Source organism: Pleurodeles waltl, chromosome 11, assembly GCF_031143425.1.
Source record: "Pleurodeles waltl isolate 20211129_DDA chromosome 11, aPleWal1.hap1.20221129, whole genome shotgun sequence".
Taxonomy (NCBI): domain Eukaryota; kingdom Metazoa; phylum Chordata; class Amphibia; order Caudata; family Salamandridae; genus Pleurodeles; species Pleurodeles waltl.
The window spans coordinates 71,265,057-71,290,575 of record NC_090450.1 but is presented as its reverse complement, the minus strand read 5'-3'; the positions used below and the strand labels follow the sequence as shown (position 1 = coordinate 71,290,575).

At 45.4% G+C, this 25,519-nt stretch overlaps 1 protein-coding gene across 1 annotated transcript in view; it reads left to right on the top strand.

The window, feature by feature from the left end:
- The first annotated feature begins 7,274 nt into the window (after positions 1-7,274).
- The window catches only part of CCDC39 (coiled-coil domain 39 molecular ruler complex subunit), a 141,337-nt gene continuing 123,092 nt past the window's right edge, over positions 7,275-25,519 (top strand). Inside the window, exons 1-2 of the mRNA XM_069213092.1 lie at positions 7,275-7,522; positions 23,964-24,083. Of these exons, the coding sequence (XP_069069193.1) occupies positions 7,433-7,522; positions 23,964-24,083 (210 nt within the window). The 5' untranslated portion in view covers positions 7,275-7,432. The remainder of the gene's footprint in view (positions 7,523-23,963; positions 24,084-25,519) is intronic.

Here is a 25,519-nt window from a genome sequence, read left to right as displayed (position 1 = left end):
TCGAGTTGGCCTGCGCCTTTCATCGCTCCCTTGAGTTCAAAGTAACCCCCCCCCCGATCAACACCTAGTCCCCTGCGTCTGGGTTCGGGAATATCCTCGACAGTGGGACGAAGAATCAATGAGGACATAGGGAAAACCCGGGGACTGGATAGGCCCTATATACAACAACCTCAGTGTTTCAGTTGCGGGGAATGGGGCCACATAGCTCGAGGTTGCCCCCTGAAAACAGAAAAACCGGAACCCATGGAAATAGGGGTCACTAGGGGAAGAGTCTTTTATACAGGGAGAAGAGACACCCCTTATAAAAAGAGACTGATTATCAATGGGAAAAGCACAGTGGCCCTCATCGATTCAGGGTGCAGCCAATCTGTGGTCAGGGCCGGGTTGTTCGAGGCACATTACTACACTTCGGGACTCACGGTATCAATCTGTTGTATCCATGGAGAAACCAGAGAATATCCCCTAATCTGGACAACCCTCACCTGGGGAGGAAAAGAAATACCCATAAGAGTGGGTTTAGTAGAGCAACTGGTTGAAGAAGCTATTATAGGAACTGACTTTTCGGAATTCCCGCAACTCCTAGACAGCCTTAGACAGCTCGAAGAAACTAACAACTGGTGGAAGGATGCTCCTTTCTCCAATATGCCTCTATCACCTCCGAGGGTACGACCTAAACTCTCCCGGAAGGAGAAAAGAATAATTAAGAAAGCCTATACTCAAGACCACTCCAGCAGGCCCCGGGTAATTACAAAGGTCCTCGCCCTCACTGCTCTTCCCAGCTTCCGGACTTCTCAAAGAGAAGACCCCAGTTTAATTCATGCATGGAAAAGTGCACGGCCACGGAACCCCCAGGATAAGGGTCCCTCGTTCACCATAGTTAAGGACCTATTATACCGAGTCACTTACAAAGACCAAGACGAAAAGAAACAGTTGATAGTTCCAGAACCTTATAGACAACAAGTTCTACACTTAGCACACAGCCAGCCAGGGGGTGGACACTATGGGAGGGAGAAAACAGAGGAGTATTTGTTGAGGAAATTTTACTGGCCGGGGGTATTTTCCCAGATTAGGAAGTTCTGTCAACAATGTGCAAAATGCCAATTGATTGACCCAGGCTCACGGAGAAAGGCCCCTTTACAACCCCTCCCCATCATTGATGTCCCCTTCTCCAGAATAGGGATGGACCTCGTTGGCCCTCTTCTGCCCTCGTCGAGAGGCTATCGTTATATATTGGTATTAGTGGATTACGCCACGAGATACCCTGAGGCTATTCCCCTCTCTAGTATTAACACCAAGAGTGTTGCACACGCCATGATAGGGTTCTTTTCCCGAATTGGGTTTCCTCGAGAAATCCTAACGGACCAAGGTACCCAATTTATGTCCAACCTGATGACACAAATATGTCAGCTATTGGGGATTAAACAGTTAAGGACGTCGGTCTATCATCCACAAACCGATGGTTTGGTGGAGAGATACAACCGTACCCTCAAAACACTACTAAAGAAAGCTATCTCGGAGACAGGTAAGGACTGGGATAGGAAACTCCCCTTAGTATTATACGCAATCAGGACACACGAACAAGCCTCTACGGGCCATAGTCCGTTTGAGCTGTTGTTTGGGCGACAACCACGGACCCTACTAGATATGGCCGCTGAGATGTGGGAAGAAGAAGACGGGGAAAAAACCATTCTAAAATACGCCCGTGAGTTAAAAACCCACCTGCATACAGTATGGGAAAGCGTAAGGGAACACATGGAGAGAGCCCAAGACAAGCAGAAAAGGAATTATGATCGGAATACCCAATTGAGGTCCTTTTCCCTAGGAGATAAAGTGCTAGTTCTCCTTCCCAGTTCAGACAACAAATTGTTGGCCAAGTGGCAGGGACCCTACACCGTAACAGGACTAGTAACCCCCGTGACTTATAAAATTCAGCTTAACGATACTCCCCCGAGGTCACAGATCTTCCATGTTAACTTATTAAAAAGATGGGAAGAACCTCCGAACGACCCAAGGCATGGCTGCCTAGTTAATACCGTTAAGGAACTAGAGATAGGGTGGTGCCCCACTGATCCCCCTGGCGAGAGGGAGGTTCCTATCATTAATACAGAGATCTCGATTCAGCAAAATAGACAATTGAAGAATCTCTTCGATAAACACGTTCGGGTGTTCTCCTCGATACCCGGTAGGACACGAGTGGTACATCATCAAATCCTCACACCACCTGGGAAGACCGTACGACTAAAACCTTATCGTATCCCTGAAGCTAGGAAAACCCTCGTAGAAAACGAAATCGAAAAGATGTTAGATCTAGACATCATAGAACCTTCCCACAGCCCCTGGTGTTCGCCCGTGGTATTGGTGCCCAAACCTGATGGATCTATACGTTTTTGTATTGACTTTAGACAGGTCAATTCCATATCACAGTTTGACACATATCCCCTTCCAAGGATAGACGAGCTCTTAGAAAGATTGGAGAAAGCAAAATACATGTCTACCCTTGACTTGACCAAGGGATATTGGCAGATCCCGTTGGGTCCCGAAGACAAGGAAAAGACGGCTTTCGCTACTCCCTCCGGATTGTATCACTTTAAGGTTCTCCCTTTCGGGTTACATGGCGCCCCCGCCACCTTCCAACTTCTCATTGACACCATATTACGACCTCATACCAGATACGCGGCGGCCTATCTGGATGACATCGTTATATTCAGTGAGACCTGGGAAGACCATGTGGTCCACATAGACCACATTTTCTCGGCTTTAGGGAAGGCTGGACTGACAGCCAACCCCGCCAAGAGCCGACTGGCTTTTAGTGAGATCTCCTACCTCGGTTATCACATTGGCAACGGTATACTTCGACCCCAAAAGAATAAAATCGAAGCCATCCTACACACCAATGCTCCCACCACGAAGAAGGGAGTTTGTTCCTTTTTAGGTCTAGTGGGGTACTATCGAAGGTTCATTCCCCACTATTCCAGTTTGGCTGCCCCCCTAACCAATCTTTTAAGAAGAGGACAGCCCAACAACATCCCACAACTAGACCCGACTCAACTTCATAGTTATCATACCTTGCAAAGGTGTCTCACCACTCAACCGATATTGAAATGTCCTGAGTTTGACAAACCCTTTCATCTCCAAACGGATGCCTCCGATGTGGGGGTAGTGGCCGTTCTTTTTTCAAAAGGATGAAGATGGAGTGAGCCATCCCGTCGTCTTTATTAGCCGTAAACTATTTCCCAGGGAGCAAAGATACCCCATTATAGAGCGGGAATGTCTTGCCATTAAGTGGGCTATGGAAAGCCTCCAATACTATCTTTTGGGCAGACCTTTCCTACTGTATACGGACCATGCACCCCTTACGTGGCTCTCAAGATACAAGAATACCAACAATCGTATATTGAGATGGTTCATAGAACTCCAACCTTTCTCCTTCCAGGTTTGCCACCTCCCTGGTGACCTTATGGGTCAGGCTGACTATTTGTCCCGGTTTCCGGATCTGGTGGGGCTCGATCAGCCCCATTCATGTGAGGGGATGTGTAACCGGGCGCCTCCGGACGCCGGTTCTTTGTCGGAGCGAACGACCGCCGGAGGATACCCCGGGGGCACCCGAGGGATTTCTGACGTGATGACGTCCAACGTCATCCGTCAGACAAAAACAGGAAGGACGACCGACGGAGGAGAAGCACCGCGCGACCCAGAGAGAGACGCCGACGTCAGGGAGAGCCGGAGAGACGAACGCCACGGACCATCAAGAGAGAAGGGAAACCCCGCCGTGGACGAGGAACAACGGACGGAGAGCGGAAACCCTTGGGCGCCTCCCGCCCCTGCCGAGACGAAGTCGGGAGATCCCCTACAAGCCGGCCGCGTCCCTGGAGGGGCGTGGCCAAGTCAGGTACGAGCGTACCGGGGCTGGGACTGGGGTTCTGGGTGGTTGGCTGGGTTTAAGGGGGCTAAGAAGGGAGGGCTGAGGTCGTGTAGGGAAGGGAAGGGGAGCCAATTTGAACAGGACCACAGTTAACTGAAGAATAATCACACCAGGACCGTACCCAGACCAGTGAATAAAACTGTAAGGGGGTCACAGAAAGGGCACAACGAAAGGAAGTCACAAGAGAAAAGTAACCCCACATTCCTCCACCTCCACAGGATCCCCCCCCCCTTTTCACTCCTTACTAACCCCAATTAACCGTATATAAATAGTTTTCCCCACTTACCTGTTCCTTTCTCCTTCTTTGTTTTGGGAAATCCTGGGACCATGAGAGCCGGGTGAACAAGACCTCTCCCTCCGAACCGGACCAGGCCGTCCCGGGAACACCAAGGAACCCTGAAAAGAAAAGGGATTTATATTAGTTTTGGACTTGGAATATAACAGTTTGGCGGAAAAGCTAGTGCTACAATCCCAACGAACAAGAAAATAAACGTACTACACCCTTAAGTGCCGCGTCTGTCACCTTCTTCCAATATCCCCTCGACTCGGGATAAAAGACCCCGTCACAGGAATCTTCCCCTGGAGATGAGCAGTGTGTCACCTCAGAGAATGAGGTGACATGAAAGTGAGCAGAGGAGGATCCATCCCTTTTTCTAGTGACCCTTTCAACTAACCCTCTGGGCACAAAGAGGGACCTACTATTATGGCTTCCCTTCTCACTACCGGAAGTGCTCCCAGCTAGGCTAGAGGGTTTACTAGGGACTCTGTGATCCTCTGAGGGACCCTGCTGACTCTCCTCTGTGTCTAGATACTGTCTTTCTAACACTGGGGGGCTAGAGCCTGCATCCTCCTCCCCCCCTCCTCCTAGCTATCAGTATGGTGCTGGTCAACCTGGAGAAGCAGGCCTAAAAGCAGACTGTTTGGGATCCTACCTCTCTTTAGGGTCCTATCTCAGCACATCCCCTCTCCTCTTGGTAAGTGAGGCCCACATAATATGAGTCCATGGCCTGGGATGTGGTCTGCTCTGATGACATGGTGTTGAGTTGTTAGAGTGTGTAGGTGTACCTAAACTACCCTAACCCCTAGTCTCTCAGACGTTTAGAGCAAGGGCTATGCCTAGACCCCTAGCTTACCTAAACTTAAGAGACTAGTTCCCTGACACTAAGTACAGTGTGTAACTCTAGTCAGTAAGTGGTCATTCTTGTGAAAAGTACCAAGTGACAGAGTGGTAGGGCATTTGGAAGTGCTTATCCCACTGCTGCCACCAATGTAGGAAACCGGCCTAGTTTGTGGTCGGTACCTATGGCACTTACACCTTATACCAGGTTCAGGGTTCCCCTATCAGTGAAATGTAGGCAGTGTCTGCAAGCCAGGCTCTCTAGAGGTAGCTGTGGATAAACAGCCAAGGCTTGTCTAGGAGACATGCAAAGCTCGTGCAATATCACTGTAGCCATACAGTTCTTAAACACATAAAAGAAAACACTCAGTGTTGCAAAAATAAAAGTACTTTATTTTAATGACACAACTACCAAAACGTACTAGCGAGGGAAGCCTCCAATAAGAGGTAATTAACACACTAGATATGTACACTAGTAATTAGTAATAGGCATAAAATGTTAAAGAAAACAGTGCAAATGCAATAAGACAATAGTGACCCTTGGGAGAGCCCAAACCATATACTAATGAAATGGAATGCGAACACAGGACCCCCACCTGGTTAAGTGGAATGTGTAGAGGGGAGATGGGGGTACTAGGAAACCCCAAAGCTAAGTACCACAGTGCCCCCTAACGACCAGCAGGAAAGGAGTAAATTACTTGATTTTTCCCCAAACCACCCAAAGGAAAGAAAGTGAAGAAAATGCCACACCCAGACAAGATTTCAAGAAACCAGCAGTGGATTCCTGAAGAGGAAAACCTGTTGAAGAAGGGGACCAAGTCCAGAAGTCAATGAAGAGTCCAGGAGGACTAGGAGCTACTACCAAACCAGCTATGGATGCAGGAGTTGGTCGACGGTAGGACGAAGACGGTCAGGAATGCAGCCCTGGAGCAGGTGGAGAGTTCCTGGAGGATGCAGTCGACATCCCACGTCAAATGGATACTTGCAGTGGGTCAGTGGCGTGGAAAAGCCACCAACAAGCCTTGGCGAAGGCAGAAGTCGCAGTGAAGCAAAAGTAGAGCTGTCGGGGACCAACAAGGTCCAGGAGGACTCAACCCATGGGGGAATCCTAGGGGGATCCTCAGCAAGGCAGAAAGCCCACAGAAGAAGAAGCAGCCCCCACAGGAGACCCACTAGATGAGAAACCAGGAGTCACAAGGGAGCCAGCTCAGCACAACTGGAGAAGGGTCCCACACCTCAGGAGAAGCACGCAGAGGGCTGTGCATCACAGGAAGAGGTGCTGGGGGGTGTGGCTACACAGAGCCTGAAGTTCCCTTGGAGGGAATGCAAACAAGCATTGGTAGCTGCAAGAGAGATGGAGCACGGGGGTACTGTCCTGCATGGGAACGCAAGGGCTTATCTCCACCAAAGTTGGACAGCTGGGAGAGAGGACCAAGAGGACTACTCCATACCACCATCCATGATGCAGGATCCACGCTGCTCAGGAAGAGAGGAGATCCATGCAGCCGGTCGTCATTGCAGCTGGTGCCTGCGGATGCAGGGGAGTGACTCCTTCACTCCAAGAGAGATTCCTTCTTCCTTCTCGTGCAGACTGAAGACTTGAAACCCTCTGAGGATGCACGGCTGGGGAAATGTTGCAGAAGCTGGAAGGAGCCATGGAAACAATATTGCAAGCAGAGTCTTTGTCGTAGATGCAGATTGTCGGTTCCTGGAAGGTCCAGTTGCGGTTCCAATGTCTTCAAAGGATTTTTGAAGAGCAAGCCCGTGAACGAGCGGTAGTGATGGGCGTGAGGTGGGCGCGGTCAAAAGCCCAAATACATACCAACACGTCGGAAAAGTAGCGCTTGCGCGCTGCTATGCTCAACCTAAAAAGGGCATTGTACCGGGGGAAGGAGTGAAGATGGGTTTTCGTTTCTCATACAAAATTAAGAACAATGGAAGCAAACTTTTATTTGCTGTTTTCCTACGTTCCTCAAAGAACACCCAGGATGAAGTGAGAACAGGTTTTACTTAATTGAAAACTACATTGCATATTTGAGATTACAAATAAAGTCATGGAAAAACATTACATTAAATATGTATTTTATGTGTAAGGTCGCGCCGCGTTTTTAATATCCATGTAGAAAAACAATACTCTTCCAAGATGGCCTCTGAGTTTCAAAGCAGTTCGCTGTCTAGGACACTGCCTGACCTTCCAAGAAGCTTCGGAGAGAACGGAAGTGTTGTTCCTCCGACACTTCCGGTTTTCTCCGGTAACCAAGAGCGGTTGCTATGGCCGCCCCGGCACCAACAATTGACCGAATTGAATCCTTCTGCCCGCAGCCTTGGTGCCGGAGAGAGGGGTGTGCACGGAACTCTCTTCTAAAGTCACCCCCTGGGCGCCCACCGCCACCATGAGCCGCGCAGTGCTTGCAGAGATTGCCTGGGATGACTGCTTCGCCATCCCTGTGGCCAACGTAGAAAATAAAGCACTGGAGGATGAAGTGAGTGACAGCAGCTGAGCGCCGGGTTGCTTAGAGATGCGGATCAATACAGGGAAAACATTAAAACCTAATCGTAAACATGGTACCACAAGAAGAAGCAGAAGAAAGCGCCCGTTTATTAAAATGCTCTAACTAAAAATGAAGTCTGCTTAACGTAAAAATTGATTTATTTAGCTTATACCCTGAAAATATCCAATAATTTTTGGGTTTGATTCTTCGTTTCGATGTGACAGCAATGTGTTACTTGCGGTTTATATTTGTATTTATATAAAACATGCGCTGTTTTCGAAGAAGTTCGGGTTTTGCCAGTAAAGGGTAGCAAACACCCATAATTCCCTAATGTATAGGTTCACATATTCTCAAAGAAAAGAGTCTATTATTAACTAAGTGCATCATTTGAAATATCAGTTTACTTTGTGCCCATAGTATATATTTGTAATGCAAATAAAAAGTCAACAAAAACAAATAACGATGTTGATACTAAAGTGAAATTGGTAATTTTGGGATCCTGATGTGACTAGGCAGGATTGTCACATTAGCATATAGTGACTTTTCCATTGTTCCATATATATTCGTGCTAATGAATAACTCAATGTGATATACCATTATAACGACTTTCATAAGGCTATTGGGGGTTAGAACGGCGTGCGTGTGTATTTTGTTAGCTGAATAGAACATTGTTAGAAGCGGACGTGGTGCAAGGAATTTTCCAACCTGGTGAAGATATATAGTGCTGCCTCCTAACTGTAGAGAATAAGCGGAGCTTTAAATAGACATTTTGATCCTCAACTTAATTCTGATTTTGAACGTTTTAAACTAAGACAGGCGCAACAGACAGAAGTTGAATCAATGGATATGTTTTATGCCAGGTTGAGAAAGCTGGCGAGCTCGTGCACAGGACTCAACCAGCAAGAGGAAATTCGAGCGCAAATCATACAAGGTTGCCGATCCAAGGCCTTAAGGAAGCTTATTCTTCGACAGCAGGGTATGTCACTCGATGATATTTTAATTCTTGCGCGGTCGCATGAACTATCTGCGGTACGAGCAGATGCCATGGCAGCCGTAAGAGGCCAGTCGTTAGCAGCAGTGTCTTCAACTCGTCCTGTCCAGGTTAAGGAAGAACAGGTGGATGCTGTCCAGACACGCCGGATAGCGCCACGTAATCCAAACCTGGCCAAGTCCAATGACAGGGTTTGTGGAAGCTGTGGATATGAGCACCGAGCGAAAATGGGGTGCCCGGCGAAAGGACAATCGTGCAACCGCTGTGGTAAAGCAAACCATTTTGCTAAAGTGTGTAGATCCCGAAGAAATGTGACAACAGACCCGAAAGGAAAAGATGCTAGTGTTAGAGCTGTATCCAAAAGCACGGAAGAAGTAAGGGACCATGTCATGGTGAGTGGACCAGCATGCGATGAAGACGAAGAGGAAGACATCTTTGTAATTTCTTTCACGGGAGGGAGGCCGCTAAAGAAGAGATCGCCTCCCATGAGCGATGTTCAAGTAAATGGCATGCCTGTATCTGTGCTCATCGATACAGGGGTGTCTGTCAATGTCATGGATGAAACTCTCTTCAAGAAGCTAGTGCCGGCCCCAATACTCACTCCAACGTCGACGAAAATATATAACTATGGAGGACGAGACACCCTTCCTCTCAAAGGAACAGTAGAGGTGTCAGTGCATAGCGGGGGTAAGTCAACGGATGCAAGATTCTATGTGGTGTCTGGGGATCGTGGCACTCTACTAGGATGTTACACGGCGGAAGAGCTAGAATTGGTGTTCTTCGCACGTCAAGTTCATGAAGCTCAAGTGGAACAACTACTCAATGAGTTCTCGCAGCTCTTCGAAGGGTTAGGACGGCTGAAAGGAAAGCGCATCAAACTGCACATAGACCGAAGTGTGGTTCCGGTGGCGCTTAGACATCGTCGAGTACCATTCCATTTGCGTCCTGCTGTCGAGAAAGAATTGCAACTTCTGGAGGACCAAGGAGTAATAGAAAAGGTAGATGGACCTACACCTTGGGTGTCACCGTTGGTGATCGCGCCAAAGCCTAAACAACCGGGAGCAATTTGTCTCTGTGTTGATATGAGGCTGCCAAACAAAGCCATCAAAAGAGAGAGACATATAACACCCACAATGGATGATATTGCAGATCTAAATGGGGCCCAGTGGTTCTCGAAACTGGATCTTAATGCGGGGTATCATCAGTTGGAACTAGACCCTGGAAGTAGGAATATCACCACGTTCTCAACCCATGTGGGGCTAAGAAGATATAAGAGACTAAGCTTTGGAGTATCTTCGGCTGCTGAGGTTTTTCAGAATGCAATCAGAGAGACCTTGTCTGGATTACCGGGAGTGATCAATTTAATTGACGATATCTTGATATATTCCCGGATGAGAGAAGAGCATCATCGCCATCTGAGATCGACTTTGCAGAGGTTAGCTAACGCGGGACTGACGTTACACAAAAAGAAGTGTGCGTTTTATCAAACGTCTGTAGATTTCTTTGGTTACATCTTCTCGAAAGATGGCCTGCAGGTGGATCCACGGAAGGCGGAGGCGATCCGACAGGCTCCCGTTCCACAAAGTCCCACGGAAGTTCGTAGTTTTCTAGGAATGGCCACCTATTGTGGAAGGTTTATACCACAACTTGCTACTATGGCTGAACCTCTTCGACAGCTCACCAAAGGGCAACATCGTTGGGACTGGACTCAGGAGGCTCACAAGGCATTTGCGGACATTAAGACTGCACTGCTTGATAGGTCAACAATGGCCTATTTCAACCCCCGCAGGAGAACAGAAGTGGTGGTAGATGCAAGCCCCGTTGGGCTAGGAGCGGTGTTATTGCAAGAACAAAGGCATCAAGAGTGGATCCCTGTCGCATATGCTAGTAGGGCTCTGTCGGCAGTAGAGACCAGATATGCGCAAATTGAACGCGAAGCGCTGGCTATTCGTTGGGCATGCCGCCATTTTCATCTCTATTTGTATGGGCATGAATTTCAGGTGGTCACTGATCACGAGCCGTTGGTATCGTTGTTTGCGGGCAGTCCACGCCTTGCTCCCCCAAGAATTGAACGATGGACCGTTCTACTTCAGCCCTATCGCTTCACGGTCGTGTATCGCCCTGGGGCAAGTAATCCTGCAGACTATCTATCTCGTCATCCTGCTCCACAGGTGTTTGATGCACACCAAGAACAAGATGAGGAAAACACCGAAGTCTTTGTCAGCATGGTTGTACAGTCGGCATGTCCCAATGCTCTGCTTATCGCTGACATCGTCGCTGCTACCCGGGATGATGTGGTGCTGGGTCATGTCAAGGAGGCGTTGACCCATAAGAAGTGAAAGTACTTTCTAGAGAAAACCAGTATGTCGGGCTCAAGTCAGAAGTTGGCTATGCACGGTATCTGGAAGGTGCGTGATGAGTTGTCTACAGACAATGATGGTTTGGTCTTAAGAGGAAGAAGAATCGTACTTCCACAGTGTCTATGGTCTAGAGTGGTCGAGTTGGCTCATCAAGGACATCAAGGTGCTGGGAAAACTAAAGCGAGGCTACGTGCCAAAGTGTGGTTCCCTGGCATGGATAAGCAAGTGGATGACGTGGTGGGGAAGTGTCGCTCCTGTATTATCACATCAATGGAACCCCCAAGTTGCCCTGTGGCAACGGAACCAGCCACTTTGAAACCATGGGCAAAGGTGAGCATGGATTTCGGAAGTTTTCCGGATGGAAGATTGACGGCTGTCCTAATTGATTTGTATACCAAATTCCCGGTGGTCGAGTTGGTATCGTCTACGGCGTTTGAAAATGTAAAACCCGTTCTGCAAAAGACGTTTGCATTGTTTGGTCTGCCCGACGAAATCAGAACAGACAATGGGCCTCCGTTTCAAGGGCAAGAGTTTCGCGCGTATCTTGATGGGTTAGCAATTCATCATCGTAAGATAATGCCCTATTGGCCTCAGGCAAATGGGGATGTTGAAAGGTTTATGTGAACTTTGAATAGGGCCCTCCGAATTGGAGTTGAACAGAAAGAAGACAGTGAACAGTGTATGCATCAATTCTTGAGTGCTTATCGTCAAACGCCTCACAGTACTACTGGGTGTGCTCCATCTGCTCTGATGTTCAAGGTGTCCCCACGTGACTGCATTCCTGCTGGTGCCAAATGGAAACCTCCTGCGTTGGATGTCAAGGCAACTCAACAACGACGAGTAATCACTAATCAGAAGGCCAGTTTGAAACGAAGATCCAAATATCGAGGGTTTCAAGAAGGCGATCGAGTAGTAATAAGATGTAGGAGAGGTGGAGGAAAGTTTAGGACACCGTATGAGCCTGAAGTATGGGAGATCATTGGAGTAAAAGGGTCCATGATAACTGCGTCCAGAGGTAGACAGAGAGTGACCCGAAATGTGTCACACTTTCGGAGGGCTGGCCGGAGAGAATTGGAAGGAGAAGAAGAAGAATGCGAGATGGAGGATGCCAATGATGGTCCATCAATGATACCTGGAGAAATGGAAAGTACATCTGGATCAGCTGTGACCGAACAAACCCAGCCTAATTGTGTTTCGGGGCATGGGAATGTGCCCACTAGAAGTGCGAGGTATGACCTACGCCCCAATCCCGCACCAAGCAGCAAGTTAAAAGACTTTGTCTGTCAAGTTGAATAGTCATAAGCTACATATCATCATCTTCTTTTGATGACGGAACACTGTTGGAGACTGATGAGGACAGTGTGAGAATGTCTCCAGGCGTCTGAAGAGGACAGTGTGAAAAGATGGTGTACCAGTTGTTACCGAACTGCACTTGTTGAGTTTGTTGTTTAGTTTGTTTCTTTTAGTTTTTTTTTGTTAATCAGTTAATTCATCTCCATGTGAAGTAAAACATGGGGGGGAAGTAGAGAATAAGCGGAGAGCCATGCGGGCTCTCCTTGTGTGCAAAACGTGCTCTGCGTGTCCGGGAGGGGGCACGGAGCACGACTATATAATAAAGAGAGAGCTGCGGTGACGCACTCTCGGGTGTGGCGACAAACACAATAAGCCTCCGTGTGTATTTGTTAACCGTCGAGGTTGCAAGGCTATACTAACAAGCTCAGTTTACGTGATCTTAGAACCCAGCGACCACTGCGGAAACGTTCCTCTTTTAAGAATTTGTTAATTGTAACTAAGTAATAAAGATGCATTATCAACTCAGCAAATCACATTTTCAACAGTAAGTGAAAATTGCTGAATAATAAAGCGGAACAAAAAGCTACAAAAGGAGGCACATTACTGGGTAATTAAACATTCTCACATTGGTGGTGGGATTTTGATCCTTGTCTTCCAAGGTTAACTGCAAGTCCTACAATTCAGAGGGTGTGTGCCAGAAGTCCAATATTCCTAAAAGAGTTCTTCCTTTATGAGGTGAGGGATAGTTGTCAGTGTAAGGAACCCTTTATCCTTTGCTGAACTATTGTAATACTGCGTAAGGTGGGTAAGCATGAGCTGGTTGGCCTTACCAGTGGGAAGTGGAGAAGTATTCTTCTGATGTCAAGGGATCCAGCTCAAAGCTCAACAATCACACAATAGTGCTAGAAATGAATGTCCAACTCAGTGGCTGACTTTCAAAAAAGAAAAATACTGCACACTAGAATGAATAGAACATTTATATAGTCTAAATACAAGCTAGTGTCCATGGCACTGTTGGGCAAGGCAGCTCCTGTATCCACTACGCCCCAATCCTGGACTCCATTATCTGATGTGGACGCTTCCGCCCCTTTCAGAATATTATACTAGCGTGACTATGGTTCAGTTGCAAAACTTCCCTCCAGTGTGCTTGCATTCAGTTTCTCACGGCTCCAGTATTACAGTTTCTTACTACCTGTGGTGTATCAGTCCCTCAGGGAGCCGCCCCAGCTTGCACGACCTTTCCCGGCTTCTGGAAGATGGCGGTGCTGCTGGCAACTCTGTAGATCTCTGCACTGGCTGATAGTCCTCGATTGCGAGATGCGCACCCAGGGGCCCTGCAGAACGGGGCCCGGTGAGCTTCTTCTCTTGTTGAGCGGATTGGAGCGATGGTCCTTGGCCAGCGCTTGATTACGATGGAGACAGCAGAGTCCCGCACTTGCTGATTTTTTCAGGTTTGGTGCAACCACGCCCGAGATGATTCTCTGGGCGCGCTGATCTTGTGCTTGTGGCCCGGACACGGCCAGACCGATCTCCTTTTGGTAATATGCCCGTACACATGTTGATGACAACGTCACACGTAGGCCGGATTTCAGCTCAGGATGACCGCCCTGAGGACGGTAAGAGTCCTCACGGTTCCTGCACATAATTACAATGGAGTGACTGCTCCCCTGAGACTTCTTCCGCAAGATGTCCCATAGACAGCTGTGATACCTGCACCTCGCTCCTTCAGGCTGACACTCCTTCTACAGGGTTTCCTGGATCCTTTCACTTCTCAGCAAGCAGGCTTCTAGGTGCTCAGGTCATATATGCAAATAATGTAAACAGAGCAACGGTTCCCTGTAGACTCATTTCAAGGTTACATCTTATAGTGTTCGGATCATAATCCACCCAGGACTGGAAATCAGTCATAAACAAGTATAAATGTGTTAGAAACAACCCACGGATCATTATAGTTGTGAAATACATTTATTTACAATTCCAATATCGTCAGCCAAAATGAGGGTGCTCTGAATAAGTGATCACAGAGTGCCATAAATGTGAAAAAGTGACGTGAGTGTTTACGTAAATAGACAAATGACTCCTGACTGCAGATCATTATTTTGCATTGTGGGTTGCTTAAAGTCAACGGCGTTCCACGCTGTATAGTAAGTTAAAGGTCATCACCAGGACTAGGGAATAGGGAAGAACACTATGGTCTAAAAAAACAATAAAGGATTACTTACTAGAGTTGGTGGGTCGATAATATTTTATGGATAACAGAAAAAAGCCACTTACTAGGGCCAATGGGTGCATGACGACTAAGATACTCACCCCAAGACAGATGAATAGGTCAATCTTGTAAAAGGAGGAGGAGGTTCTGCGTACTAAATATACAGGAAAAGCGAGGGTCATAGAGATAGAGTGCGGAGAGAGAACATTTCTAATAAGGCATGCTATTCTCACTATTAAGCGAATAGCGTAATGGATCTGTATGGGAATATGAAAGAAAAGTTAGTAATTTGGCCCACCAGATAATTAAGACTGAACCATGGTTTTACCTTCCAGTTGTAAGTATTTAAGAGTAGAGGTACCAATTTGATGATAATAAAGATTGTAGTGGCAAAAACAGTTTTTGCAAGGTCAGAGAGCTGAGCGTGAGTTGCCCTCTGCAGTGGTCCAAGACCAAGGAGTGCTGCTTAGTAAAGAAACCACGCCTCCAAGAGTTGTAGGCCTTTACATGCAAGGAAATTAATCCATTGACCAAAAACAGGAGTTAATTACCAACCTCTGTGAGGTGGATAAACACAGAAATTATGAGAGCGGCCAAAAAAGCAGACCCAGTGGGTTTAGGCAGTAGGGGAATGACACGATTGCGTAATGATATATAGGAACTCATGTGGATGTGGCAATCCACCTGGAAAATGAGGGAGCACCTCCTTTTGATAACAGCAGTATCTATATCACAGAAGGGGACACACAAACAAATGTCTATGACCCCTTCTGTAATACTACAGTGCCACAGGGGTGCAGAAAATGGGTGCACACGCCTGTTGCACCCCTGTGGCACTAAATGTAATACGGCCCCGGATTTTTTTACTATTTAAGTTTCTAGTATTTCTTGAAAGTAAATGTGATCTGGCACGTCATATGTGACTGTGTCAGACATCTATTATCCTGGGATCTTTAAGTATGTACAATATTGTATGTACTGCTTAAAATACATCTACCAGCGATAGACTGTATATTGCTGTTTGCTAAAAATTCAGCCTTCTCCATTTTTACCCAACAACATCATGTGACTCAGACATGACATGGTGCATTTTGCAGCCGAGAATGCATTTTGTAGAAGTATTATCATATATTTACATATTAAAACATGACAGCCTGTCACTGTTGAGTTTGACTTTTAAATGTACATTTTTTTAATAGTACAATGAATAGTCTTGGAGCACTAAAAAATCCAATCGGCATCAAGGCCACATATTATAATAATACAAACATATTATTTTACTTACACAATGTAATACCACATCAGAGAGCATGACAAAACATTATCTCATATTTGTGTGACTGTGTTGTGATCGTGTTGTTGTGGGAGTAGGTAGCCTTTCTTAGTTTTACTCCTGAATACCTCATATTGCCCGGCTGGACATGTATGGGTGTGATAATAGATGTTCCAGCTGATTAATCACTTCCTCTCCAAATGCAGGCACTTAATTTCACTCATAAAACTCTTACAAAGGCGGATTGTCCATTAAGTAAAAAGTACGAAAAGTTCTGGATATTTCCTTAAGCAGCACACAAGTTTGGTGGGCCTGTAGACAAATTGTTGAGCCATTCAAGGCACCACCAGTTCAGCTGTGGCTGTTCTGTGTACCTGGATTTTCACCAGAACAGTGCATGTCGATGTAGTGGGAAGCCCTTCTGAAAAGAAAAAGTAAGGGGAAGTGTTAGAAATGGGGTCTTTGGTTGGCAGTCAGGTTACCCCCTGTCCAAGCAAGGACCCTCACTCTAGTCAGGGTAAGTCACACACAATCCAAATTATCTTGTGCCCACCCTCTGGTAGCTTGGCACTGTGCAGTGAGGCTTAACTTAGAAGGCAACGTGTAAAGTATTTGTGCAATAAATCATACAATACCCCAATATTACACCACACAGTGTTCAGAAAAATATATAATATTTATCTGGATAAATGCAGGTCAAAACGATTAAAGATGAAATAAGCCATTATAGGGATACCACTGAAAGTGATATCAAATGTTTTTAAAGTTAAAATATTACTGTAAAAGCAATGAAAAGTGTCTTAAGTTCTCCTAGAAACAACAAGTGTCTCTTGCAGGGCAAAGTACCTGGTTTGCATTGAAAAATCCTCGCAAAGTACCGTAGAGGAGGAGATGCGTAGAAAACAGTGAGTGTGCGTCGGTTTTGCCCCTTCGCACACGGACTTGCATCGTTATTTTCCAAGCGGGCAAGACACGTTGATTTCCAGTGCGCGGACTTGGATCCTCTTCGGGTTGCGGGATTTTAAGGCACCCCGGGGACAATGCGTGGAATCCTAGGCTTGCGAAGCATGGTCATAGGGGCTGTGTCGATTCTGGTAGGCGATGCGTGGAATTTTCTTCCGAAGGGCAGGCACTGCAGCGATTCCTCTCAGGAAGTCAGGCGTCATCGTTCTGAGTCGGCTTGCGTCGATCCAGTAGGGCCGTGCTTTGAAGTTCCTGTTGCGTCGCTGGCGCTGCGTTGATCTTCTGTTGCGAAGTCGGGCTGCGTCGTTCCAGACTCGGCGTGCGGTGAATTTTTCACTGCAAGCAGGTTGTGCGTCGTTCTTGGCAGGCGGTGCGTTGATGTTCTGCCGCACGGGGATTTCAGCTGCAGGAGATAAGTCTTTTTGGTCCTGAGACTTCAGGGAACAGGAGGCAAGCTCTATCCAAGCCCTGGGAGAGCACTTCTGCAGCAAGGCAGTAGGGCAACAGCAAGGCAGCAGTCCTTTTCAGAAAGCAGTCCGGTTAGCCCTTTAGGCAAACAGGCAGTTTTTCTTGTCAGGGTGCAGGTTCTGGTTCAGGTGTCTTCTCCAGGAAGTGTCTGAGGTGGTTGGGCAGATGCCCTGTTTTTATACCCAAATGTGTCTTTGAAGTGGGGGGAGATGTCAAAGAGTGGCTTAGAAGTGCACCAGGTCCTATTTCAGTTCAATCCTGTCTGCCAGGGTCCCAGTAGGGGGTGTGGCAGTCCTTTTTGTGAGAGCAGGCCCTCCACCCTCCCAGCCCAGAAAGACCCATTCAAAATGTAGATGTATGCAAGTGAGGCTGAGTAATCCTGTGTTTGGGGTGTGTCTGAGTGAATGCACAAGGAGCTGTCAACTAAACCCAGCCAGATGTGGATTGTAAGGCACAGAAAGATTTAAGTGCAGAGAAATGCTCACTTTCTAAAAGTGGTATTTCTAAAATAGTAGTATTAAATCCAACTTCACCGGTCAGCAGGATTTTGTATTACCATTCTGGCCATACTACTCCTTTCAGATCAGCAGCTACCACTCAAAGAATGTCTGAGGGCAGCCCCAATGTTAGCCTGTGAAGGGAGCAGGCCTCACAGTAGTGTAAAAACGAATTTAGGAGTTTTACACTACCAGGACATGTAAACTACACAGGTACATGTCCTGCCTTTTACCTACACAGCACCCTGCCCAGGGGTTACCTAGGGTACACCTTAGGGGTGACTTATATGTAGAAAAAGGGGAGTTTTAGGCTTGGCAAGTATTTTTAAATGCCAAGTCGAATTGGCAGTGAAACTGCACACACAGGCCATGCAATGGCAGGCCTGAGACAAGGTTAAGGGGATACTTAAGTGGGTGGCACAATCAGTGCCGCAGGCCCACTAGTAGCTTTTAATGTACAATTCCTGGGCACATATAGTGCACTCTAATAGGGACTTATGAGTAAATTAAATAGCCCATTTGGTTGTGATCCAATGTTACCATGTTTAAGGGAAGAGAAAATATGCACTTTAGCACTGGTTAGCAGTGGTAAAGTGCGCATAGTCTAAAAACCAGCAAAAACAGTATCTCAAAAGTAGAGGGAGGCAGGCAGAAAGTTAGGGGTGACCACCCTAAGGCTGCCAGGTCTAACAAGAAGGCTCAGAAACGACCATACGGTGAGTTTTTTCATTGTAAAACAAAAAAAATCATAGTCATGACACGTGTTGGAAGTTTTCTCCCAGCACATGGAATACTTTCTTTGTTTTCCCAGCCAGTAACGATAACGCTCTACTGGTCTGAGCCAGACTGGAAAATACAGGAAGAATCACTTTTAAGGATGGCCATGTTCACCGGCAGATGTCAGACACTGAGAGCTCCCCTCAACTTCAAATGATGTGGATTTTGTGTCCTCAAAGGCCCAGAGAAGATGAACATAGACACAAGTGGTTCAATGAAATACAAAAGACATGATGCTTTGTACTTTATTTTCTATAGACACGAACGGGTACTTTTTTGTCTACTCCTTTTACAACTTGACTCACACTGTCTTGTTTCCTACGAATACCTTTTTCCAACTGCCCTTTTTTTCCCGTCACCCCCACCAACTTGCTGTTTTACCCTGTTGAGCCAATGCTGGCCTTCCTGATGGCTCAGATGAGTTTACTACCCAGCATCCTCCCCGTTCCTAAATAAAAAGTAACTCCTCCCAATACCCACTTTTCCTTCTACTGACCAGGTTTTCTGTTATTTCTCTTTACGTAGCCATTTAGGCCAATGCATGGTTCTGGGTTACCTACAGAATGTATGGGTTTTAGTTGGAATTTCCTTTCTGCGTCCTTCCTGTGTCACTGGTGATGGTTCTGAGTCCCCGCTGTTGGGTGTGCCTCTTTTCTTTCTCCATTTTGCATTAATTGAGACATATTTCTAACACGTGTTTTTGTTCTGGTCCTCTTGTAGTTATCACTCTGCCTTTGACAACTGTCACCTGGTGGAGTATCAAGCTGAGTGTCTTTCTTCCTCCTTTACGTCTGGTGCACCAGCACCCAGTCTTGTATCATATTGTCCCGTTCCTTGGTTGTTTGGCTCTTGTCTGTGTGTGCCTTCATCTTTTCCTTCTTAGTCTTGCCCCAGAGACAAAACTGCAGTCCTCGGGGCAAGGAACCCACATGAGTATTTGAGACTGAATCTTCCAGACAAATATCAGTTCAACTAGCCCCTTGCCTGTCCTGCGGTTGGGGTGGTGCGTTATAATGTCAGTCAGTATTTGGCATAGCGAGGAGTTGATTACAGATCCTTGTTCTTCTGCCTTCTGGAAAGCTCTCCATAAGGTGCCCACTGCTATCTGATTGACTTGTGGCCTCAGTGGTGTTATTTTCTAATGATGGCCATTTAGGTGCTCTTCAGGATTTTTTAAGTCCTGGCTGTTGACTATGGGCTTGTTGTCCACCTTCATAGTGGCGAATATGCCCCATATTGAGAAGACATCCTTTCGTATTGGGATTACTTTGTAAGCACTTGCTGACCTGACCTTTCACCCAAAGGCAAATTGTGAGCTTTTGTCCTTGGCTACTAAGAGATATTTCCATGATGTCAGGATTTCAAATGAATCAATTGCTATTAGTTCCTAGACTCCCTCTGGAATTGAAACATTTGCACTGAGCCAAGGTTTGTTCTTACCTGGAATCTTGACACAGAAGACATTCTTTACCTGTTTGCTCAACTAACATTGCCAGGCACCAGAACCACACTTCTTCACACCGTGCCTTATTTGTTGCTATGGCACCGCTATCAACCAGTCGCTGCCTCAGGGTCTTTGAGATGACTAGCTTCATGCTTCTCAGTATGACACCTTTGGGATGGGAGATATGGTGAGCTGATCCTGCATGTTAGGAAGTGTATTGAATTTGTCATTATTCACGCTGTCTAGTCTGCAGAGATCTTCATTATTTCTCAATTTTCGGGTGCAGATTTGGTGTTTGACATTTCTCCAATTTGTGTCTTTGTTGGTTTCATATTTTATCTGATTGAGGGAGAGAGATGAAGGTTTAATTAATTTTAAAGATTCGTATTAGGTAATCCTCTGCTGTTGACTGTTAATGCTGTGCACATTTCAGAGGGTTTGCAACAAGTGGTATGCTGGATTATGGTGCTTTCCTGGTTTGTGGACAAACAGTAGTGCAATGGTATTTAGGTCAAATGCCCCAATGATCAGTCAAAGATGGCATTTTAGCTATGAAATTCCCAAAGATTGTCAGAAGTGCCTAAGGTCTGTGACAGCTGTGAAGTGATTTCTGTATAACAGATGGTTGTGCTTACATGCCCACAAGGCTATCAAGTTGGTTCTGAATAAGCATGTTCAACATGGCACAGTTCTAGCTGGCATATGAGATGAAGTGCCTGGGTGTCTCTGTATCTTTCTTGTGGTGCGCCATTAGTTCACCCAGACCTGCTGAACTGGCATCTACTGTAAACTCAATATCCCACAATGGGTTAAGGTACTTCAGATGGTCTGCATTGTAAACTTCTCTCTTGATGATGTTGAATATAGCCATATGTATTCACACCCTTATTTTGTCTTGTCCAGTATACATGTGCTCACTGTGGCATCGTTTTTTCTGTATCTGGATCAGTAATTTGCCATCTTTGAGAAAGATCGGAGTGTGCTTATGTTCGTTGTTTGAAGAGCTTGCATAAATAGTAGCTACCTTTGCACTTACTGGTTGCTTGTTTTTCTCAAATAATTTGTCCCTAGATAGTAAACTTTATTTTGAAACTCTCACGTTCCTGCTTTGAATTATGTTTGCTCTTTGGAGCATAATACAAACTTTGTGGAGTGCTTCCTTGTGTTCTCTTTTTCTGGTGACTCCAAGCACTAGGATGTGGTCCCTATACTTGGATGCATTACCAATCTGCCATATTTCCCACTGGATTGTGGTCTATGGGTAGGGCGTCCTCTCCTAGCTGTCCACTCAGCGCTAATGAAAATATCACCTTTTTACATGTTATATGGTGGTTGTCCAATACTTGCAGACTTTTGGCCGCAGATCCTAAGAGAGATAATGACAGTGGTGCATCATCAAGTAGTACTAGATCCAAAAATTGTATTCCCAGGGGTGATGAACGCCTGGGATAGCACAACTAGTCCCAAGATCTTGACAGGAATTGGTTTAGTGTTGACTAAACATGAAATTGAGGAATCAGTACCCCTTCCCTTTGGCAACTTGGAGAAGGGATATTCACATCTGTGTGTCATTGGGGAAAACATTTTACAAGGTACGTGGGTGACTTCACAAGTATCAAATACTTTGGGGGCGATGGATCAGGATGCAAGACTTTAATGGGTAAAACTGACAAATACACACCACTACCTACGTATGCATTGACCAGTGTGTGTGTGACTAGGTGGGTGGGAGATTTTTTGTAGAATTGGAATCTATGTCCAGTATGTAGACAAAGTTTCAAGGTTTTTTTCTCATCTTTCCTGATGTATGTCATGCTTGTACTGTTTTCTAGAAAAACAATAAAAATAAGTGACAAAAAAAATCAATCTGTCATATTACTCTGAATCACCTGGTGGAAAATCTCATATGCCGACGATATGACAAAGCCAAGCCTTTTGTACCTAAACCATTTTGTGGGTTGAGCATGTCATTACGTATCTAGAGCCTTATTCTAGCTTCAATTGGTGGTATCCTTTGTGGAGGGAAGGTTTGGAGAATATCCTCATCCTTTGAGTTGTACATGCTTGTCATTGATATCAATCTCTGGGTCCCTTTCTCATTCAAGTGCCTTTATGGCTCCTCTTAATAAATATTTAAACTTTTTCAGTGTATTTCTTTGGGTCCACAACTATTAGTGACTCCTAGGCGTTGGACTGTTCGTTTCCTCAATGACATTAAAGTCTACTAGTGTTTGCGTTTTTTCTTCCTCAGTGTTTTGAGGCTGATTCGCAGTTCTCCAGTATGGTAGAACAACTGGAGGTTCTGACTTGTTTATGTGTAGTTGCAGCTGGAACTCTTAGAGCTACCCTTGTCCTTTGCATCAAGTGACATTCCTAAATGGGTCATAGACTGTGCCTCTATTGTGGTGTTCCTAGTTTCTTCACTTGAACAGCTCCCTCATGGCAGTACTTCACGTCTTTGCACTTAGAGTAAAAACCGTCTCTCAAAATGTGTTGACAACAGCCCCTTCCTCTGGAAGACTGAATGAGGCCCTCCCAGGTGCATGGAGGGATGTCACTCAAAATAGCATGCTTCCATGGGACGTTGACTGGCTGCCTCCCTAGGATGCTGAATGATATTGTGCTTTGTTATAGGAGAGTTCTTTCATGGAGTACGTACAACCCCCGTGGCATTTTGAAACGCATTCATTCTGAGTCCTCTTCCAAGATGCTTTGACAATAACCCCTTCCCTTGGCAGACTGAATTACACCCTCCCAAGGGCACGGAGGGATTTCACTTCAAATAGCATGCTTCTTTGGCACATTGAGTGGCTGATTCCATAGGATGCTGAATTATAGCATTCTATGTTGTACTACAGTTCTTTGGTGGAGCACAGACAAATACCACGCCCTCCCTCAATGCCATATTGAATAGCAGCCATTCTGAATCATCGCCCCCGCCCCCCAACACAACTTAAACATCCAGATTGTCAGGTGCTCCACTGCCTTTTGGCTAGGTGTGTACTATAGAAATACCATATACATACCTAGTGCATTGAATAGCCACCTATCACCTCATATTCAGTGCTGACTACGCCCTTATGGACAGACAGACTCTATATTGTGTTTAAAGATACGTACAACAATCCATTTACAGATAGATGGCTGTCTACCTCTGTGAAAGTTGAATGATAACACCCACACCCCCACTGTCCCCCATCAATGATTGAGTGAAAGGTTCCTTAGTTGTCTGCATGCATGGATCATAGCCTGGCTTGAAATGTTGAATGACAGTTGGTGCCACATTGAGGCCATTGTAGATAGTTGCCTTATGGCACCACCACAGTTGAACACCGTAGGGTCACAGAGTGCAACAACTAGCCTCAAAATTGGACTTGTTGCTAGGGGAATGTGAGTACCGGGTCAACAATAATTATTTTAGCTGAGGCCTCTGCAAATCCTTGCATTAGAGATGTTAACATCCTCCTTAATTACATTGAACAATAATTTTTTTTTGAAATGTAGAGAACTCTGTCATAATGATGTATCTCTCATGAATCTTAACTGTTTTTTAAAACAGCAAGTAATTTGTTGAACAGTGTTTATTTGTTAAAGTAATAAAAAACGCTCACTAATTAAAAAACAGAAGATTATGAAATGTTTTTTAATTTCTTCCAAATTCAATTTAGTGTGCACGACAATGTGCTGTAAAAAGAACTATGGTCTTTTGAGTGTAAGCAGTTAGGGCAAAAAGGTGGTCCCGAATGTGTGGTCGACTGATGCCAAGGAGAGTAAGGAACCAATATACAATATATACATAATATATGTTAACTAGAAGACTGTTGATTCTATAGTTATTAAAGGCGGGCAGGCTGACAAAACTGTGGAGCTGAAAGAGATGGTTCTAGTGCCAGCGTTTCCCTTTGCATTACAATAATGTACCCAAAAAGGTAATTTATTAGAATTTCACAATCTTCTTATCCCGAAAACGTGTGAGGGTTCAAAAACAGAGATTTATCATCTTCAAATTATCATTTGTAAATGGTGACACGCTGTGTTTTGTTGGCGAATATTGACAGTATATTAGTGCTATTTTCAGCTTACATTTCTTTGGCTAGGCGTGTTTTTCACAGTTTTGAAGATTGTACTAGTTATCTTTTGAAAATCTCTACTTGCAGCTTCAGAGAAAGCAGAAAGAAAAATCCAGTGTGGAAAATCAGCTGAAAGACTTCGAAGAAAGAATTAATGCTATGTCTTCGCACCTGAAAAATGTCCGTCAGGAGCTTACATACACCCAGGTAACAATGCCAAATGTGAGAACAGCTACCAGGGTTTTCTGCATGGTCTTCATTTCTTCAAGAGCAGTTGAAGTACCCAAGTACAACATTACATTTATTTGATTAAAAAAGCCTGTTTTTTGGTGGCCCGTTGTTTTACTTTCTAAAAATCTCTGCTTTTCAGTCGGAAGGTTGTTCGTGCACCAGTTTTACCTGCTAACCTTTTCCACCAGCTGTTTGTTTCCCTTTACTGTATCAAGTTTAGTGTACACTTTCTCTCGAAATGTTTGCTAGTGAGTTACATTTAGGTCTGGCTACAGACAACTTTTAGTTGTTTCCTAGAGATATGGTCATTATGTTTCTACAATTTGCGGAGAGGGAGCTTATGAGGTGTGTTTTACTCTAATCACAGCGTTCTGCTGGTACTTGTACTATTTAATTTCTCCAGTGAATACTTTCATTACAATGCAAGAGGTGCATTGTTTTCAGCGTGTGGCAGGGACCAGTTGGTGAACTTCGAAAGCATCTAGAAAGGAAAGCCTTTTCCATTAAAAGCAACACCTCGTGTATGCTAACCAAATACTTACTTGTCGTGTGAACCTGGTAAGTATGTAAACACACCATAGGGGCTGGCGTTATTTTTCTGGAACCTCTCTGTTACTGCTACATGGCTCCTCCTTTTTTGATGCAGAGGCCTGCTAACCTCTCTGCAGTCATGACAAGCCTCAGTGTTGTGATTGGCTTGCATTTGTGGTGCACATTTTGCCAATCTCAAAGCTCTCCTTTACTCATCCCTTCCATTCTTCATGTTGCTTCTCTTCCTGCTGGCTAGGTTTTGCCATATATTTGGTAGTTACCATTTACATTTGCTTGCCCATTGCATTTTTTGTCAAGAGCTCAAATGTTAGTTTTCCGTTTGAGAGAAAAGTATTTGCTGATGTTTGTCTACAGACTGAATCTGTTTGACAAGATTTGTTTACCATTTGCCAGATTGAATCTAAACTCTTGTCATTTTGGGCCAGATGGAGGTAGAAATGGTTTTGCGACTCGCAATTTGCGAGTCGCAAATCCATATGCAGAATGGTGTCCCTGACACCATCTGCGAATCGCAAGGGGGTCGCAAAGACCCACCTCATTAATATTAATGAGGTGGGACGCAATGTGCGAACCCCTTTCGATTCCCTGCACTCACAGGGATGGTGGCCTGCTGGAGACAGCAGACCACCCTGTCTGTGACTGCTTTTTTAATAAAACAGTTTTATTTTTTTTGTATTGCAACCCGCTTTCCTTACAGGAAAACGAGTTGCAATACATTCGGGAAAATTAAACCATTTGGTTTCATTTTTTCAGAGCAGGCAGTGGTCCATGGGACTACTGCCTGCTCTGAAAAAATATTTTGAGAGGCATTCACAAAGGGGAAGGGGTCCCATGGGGTAGGACTTCAGTTGTGTTTTATG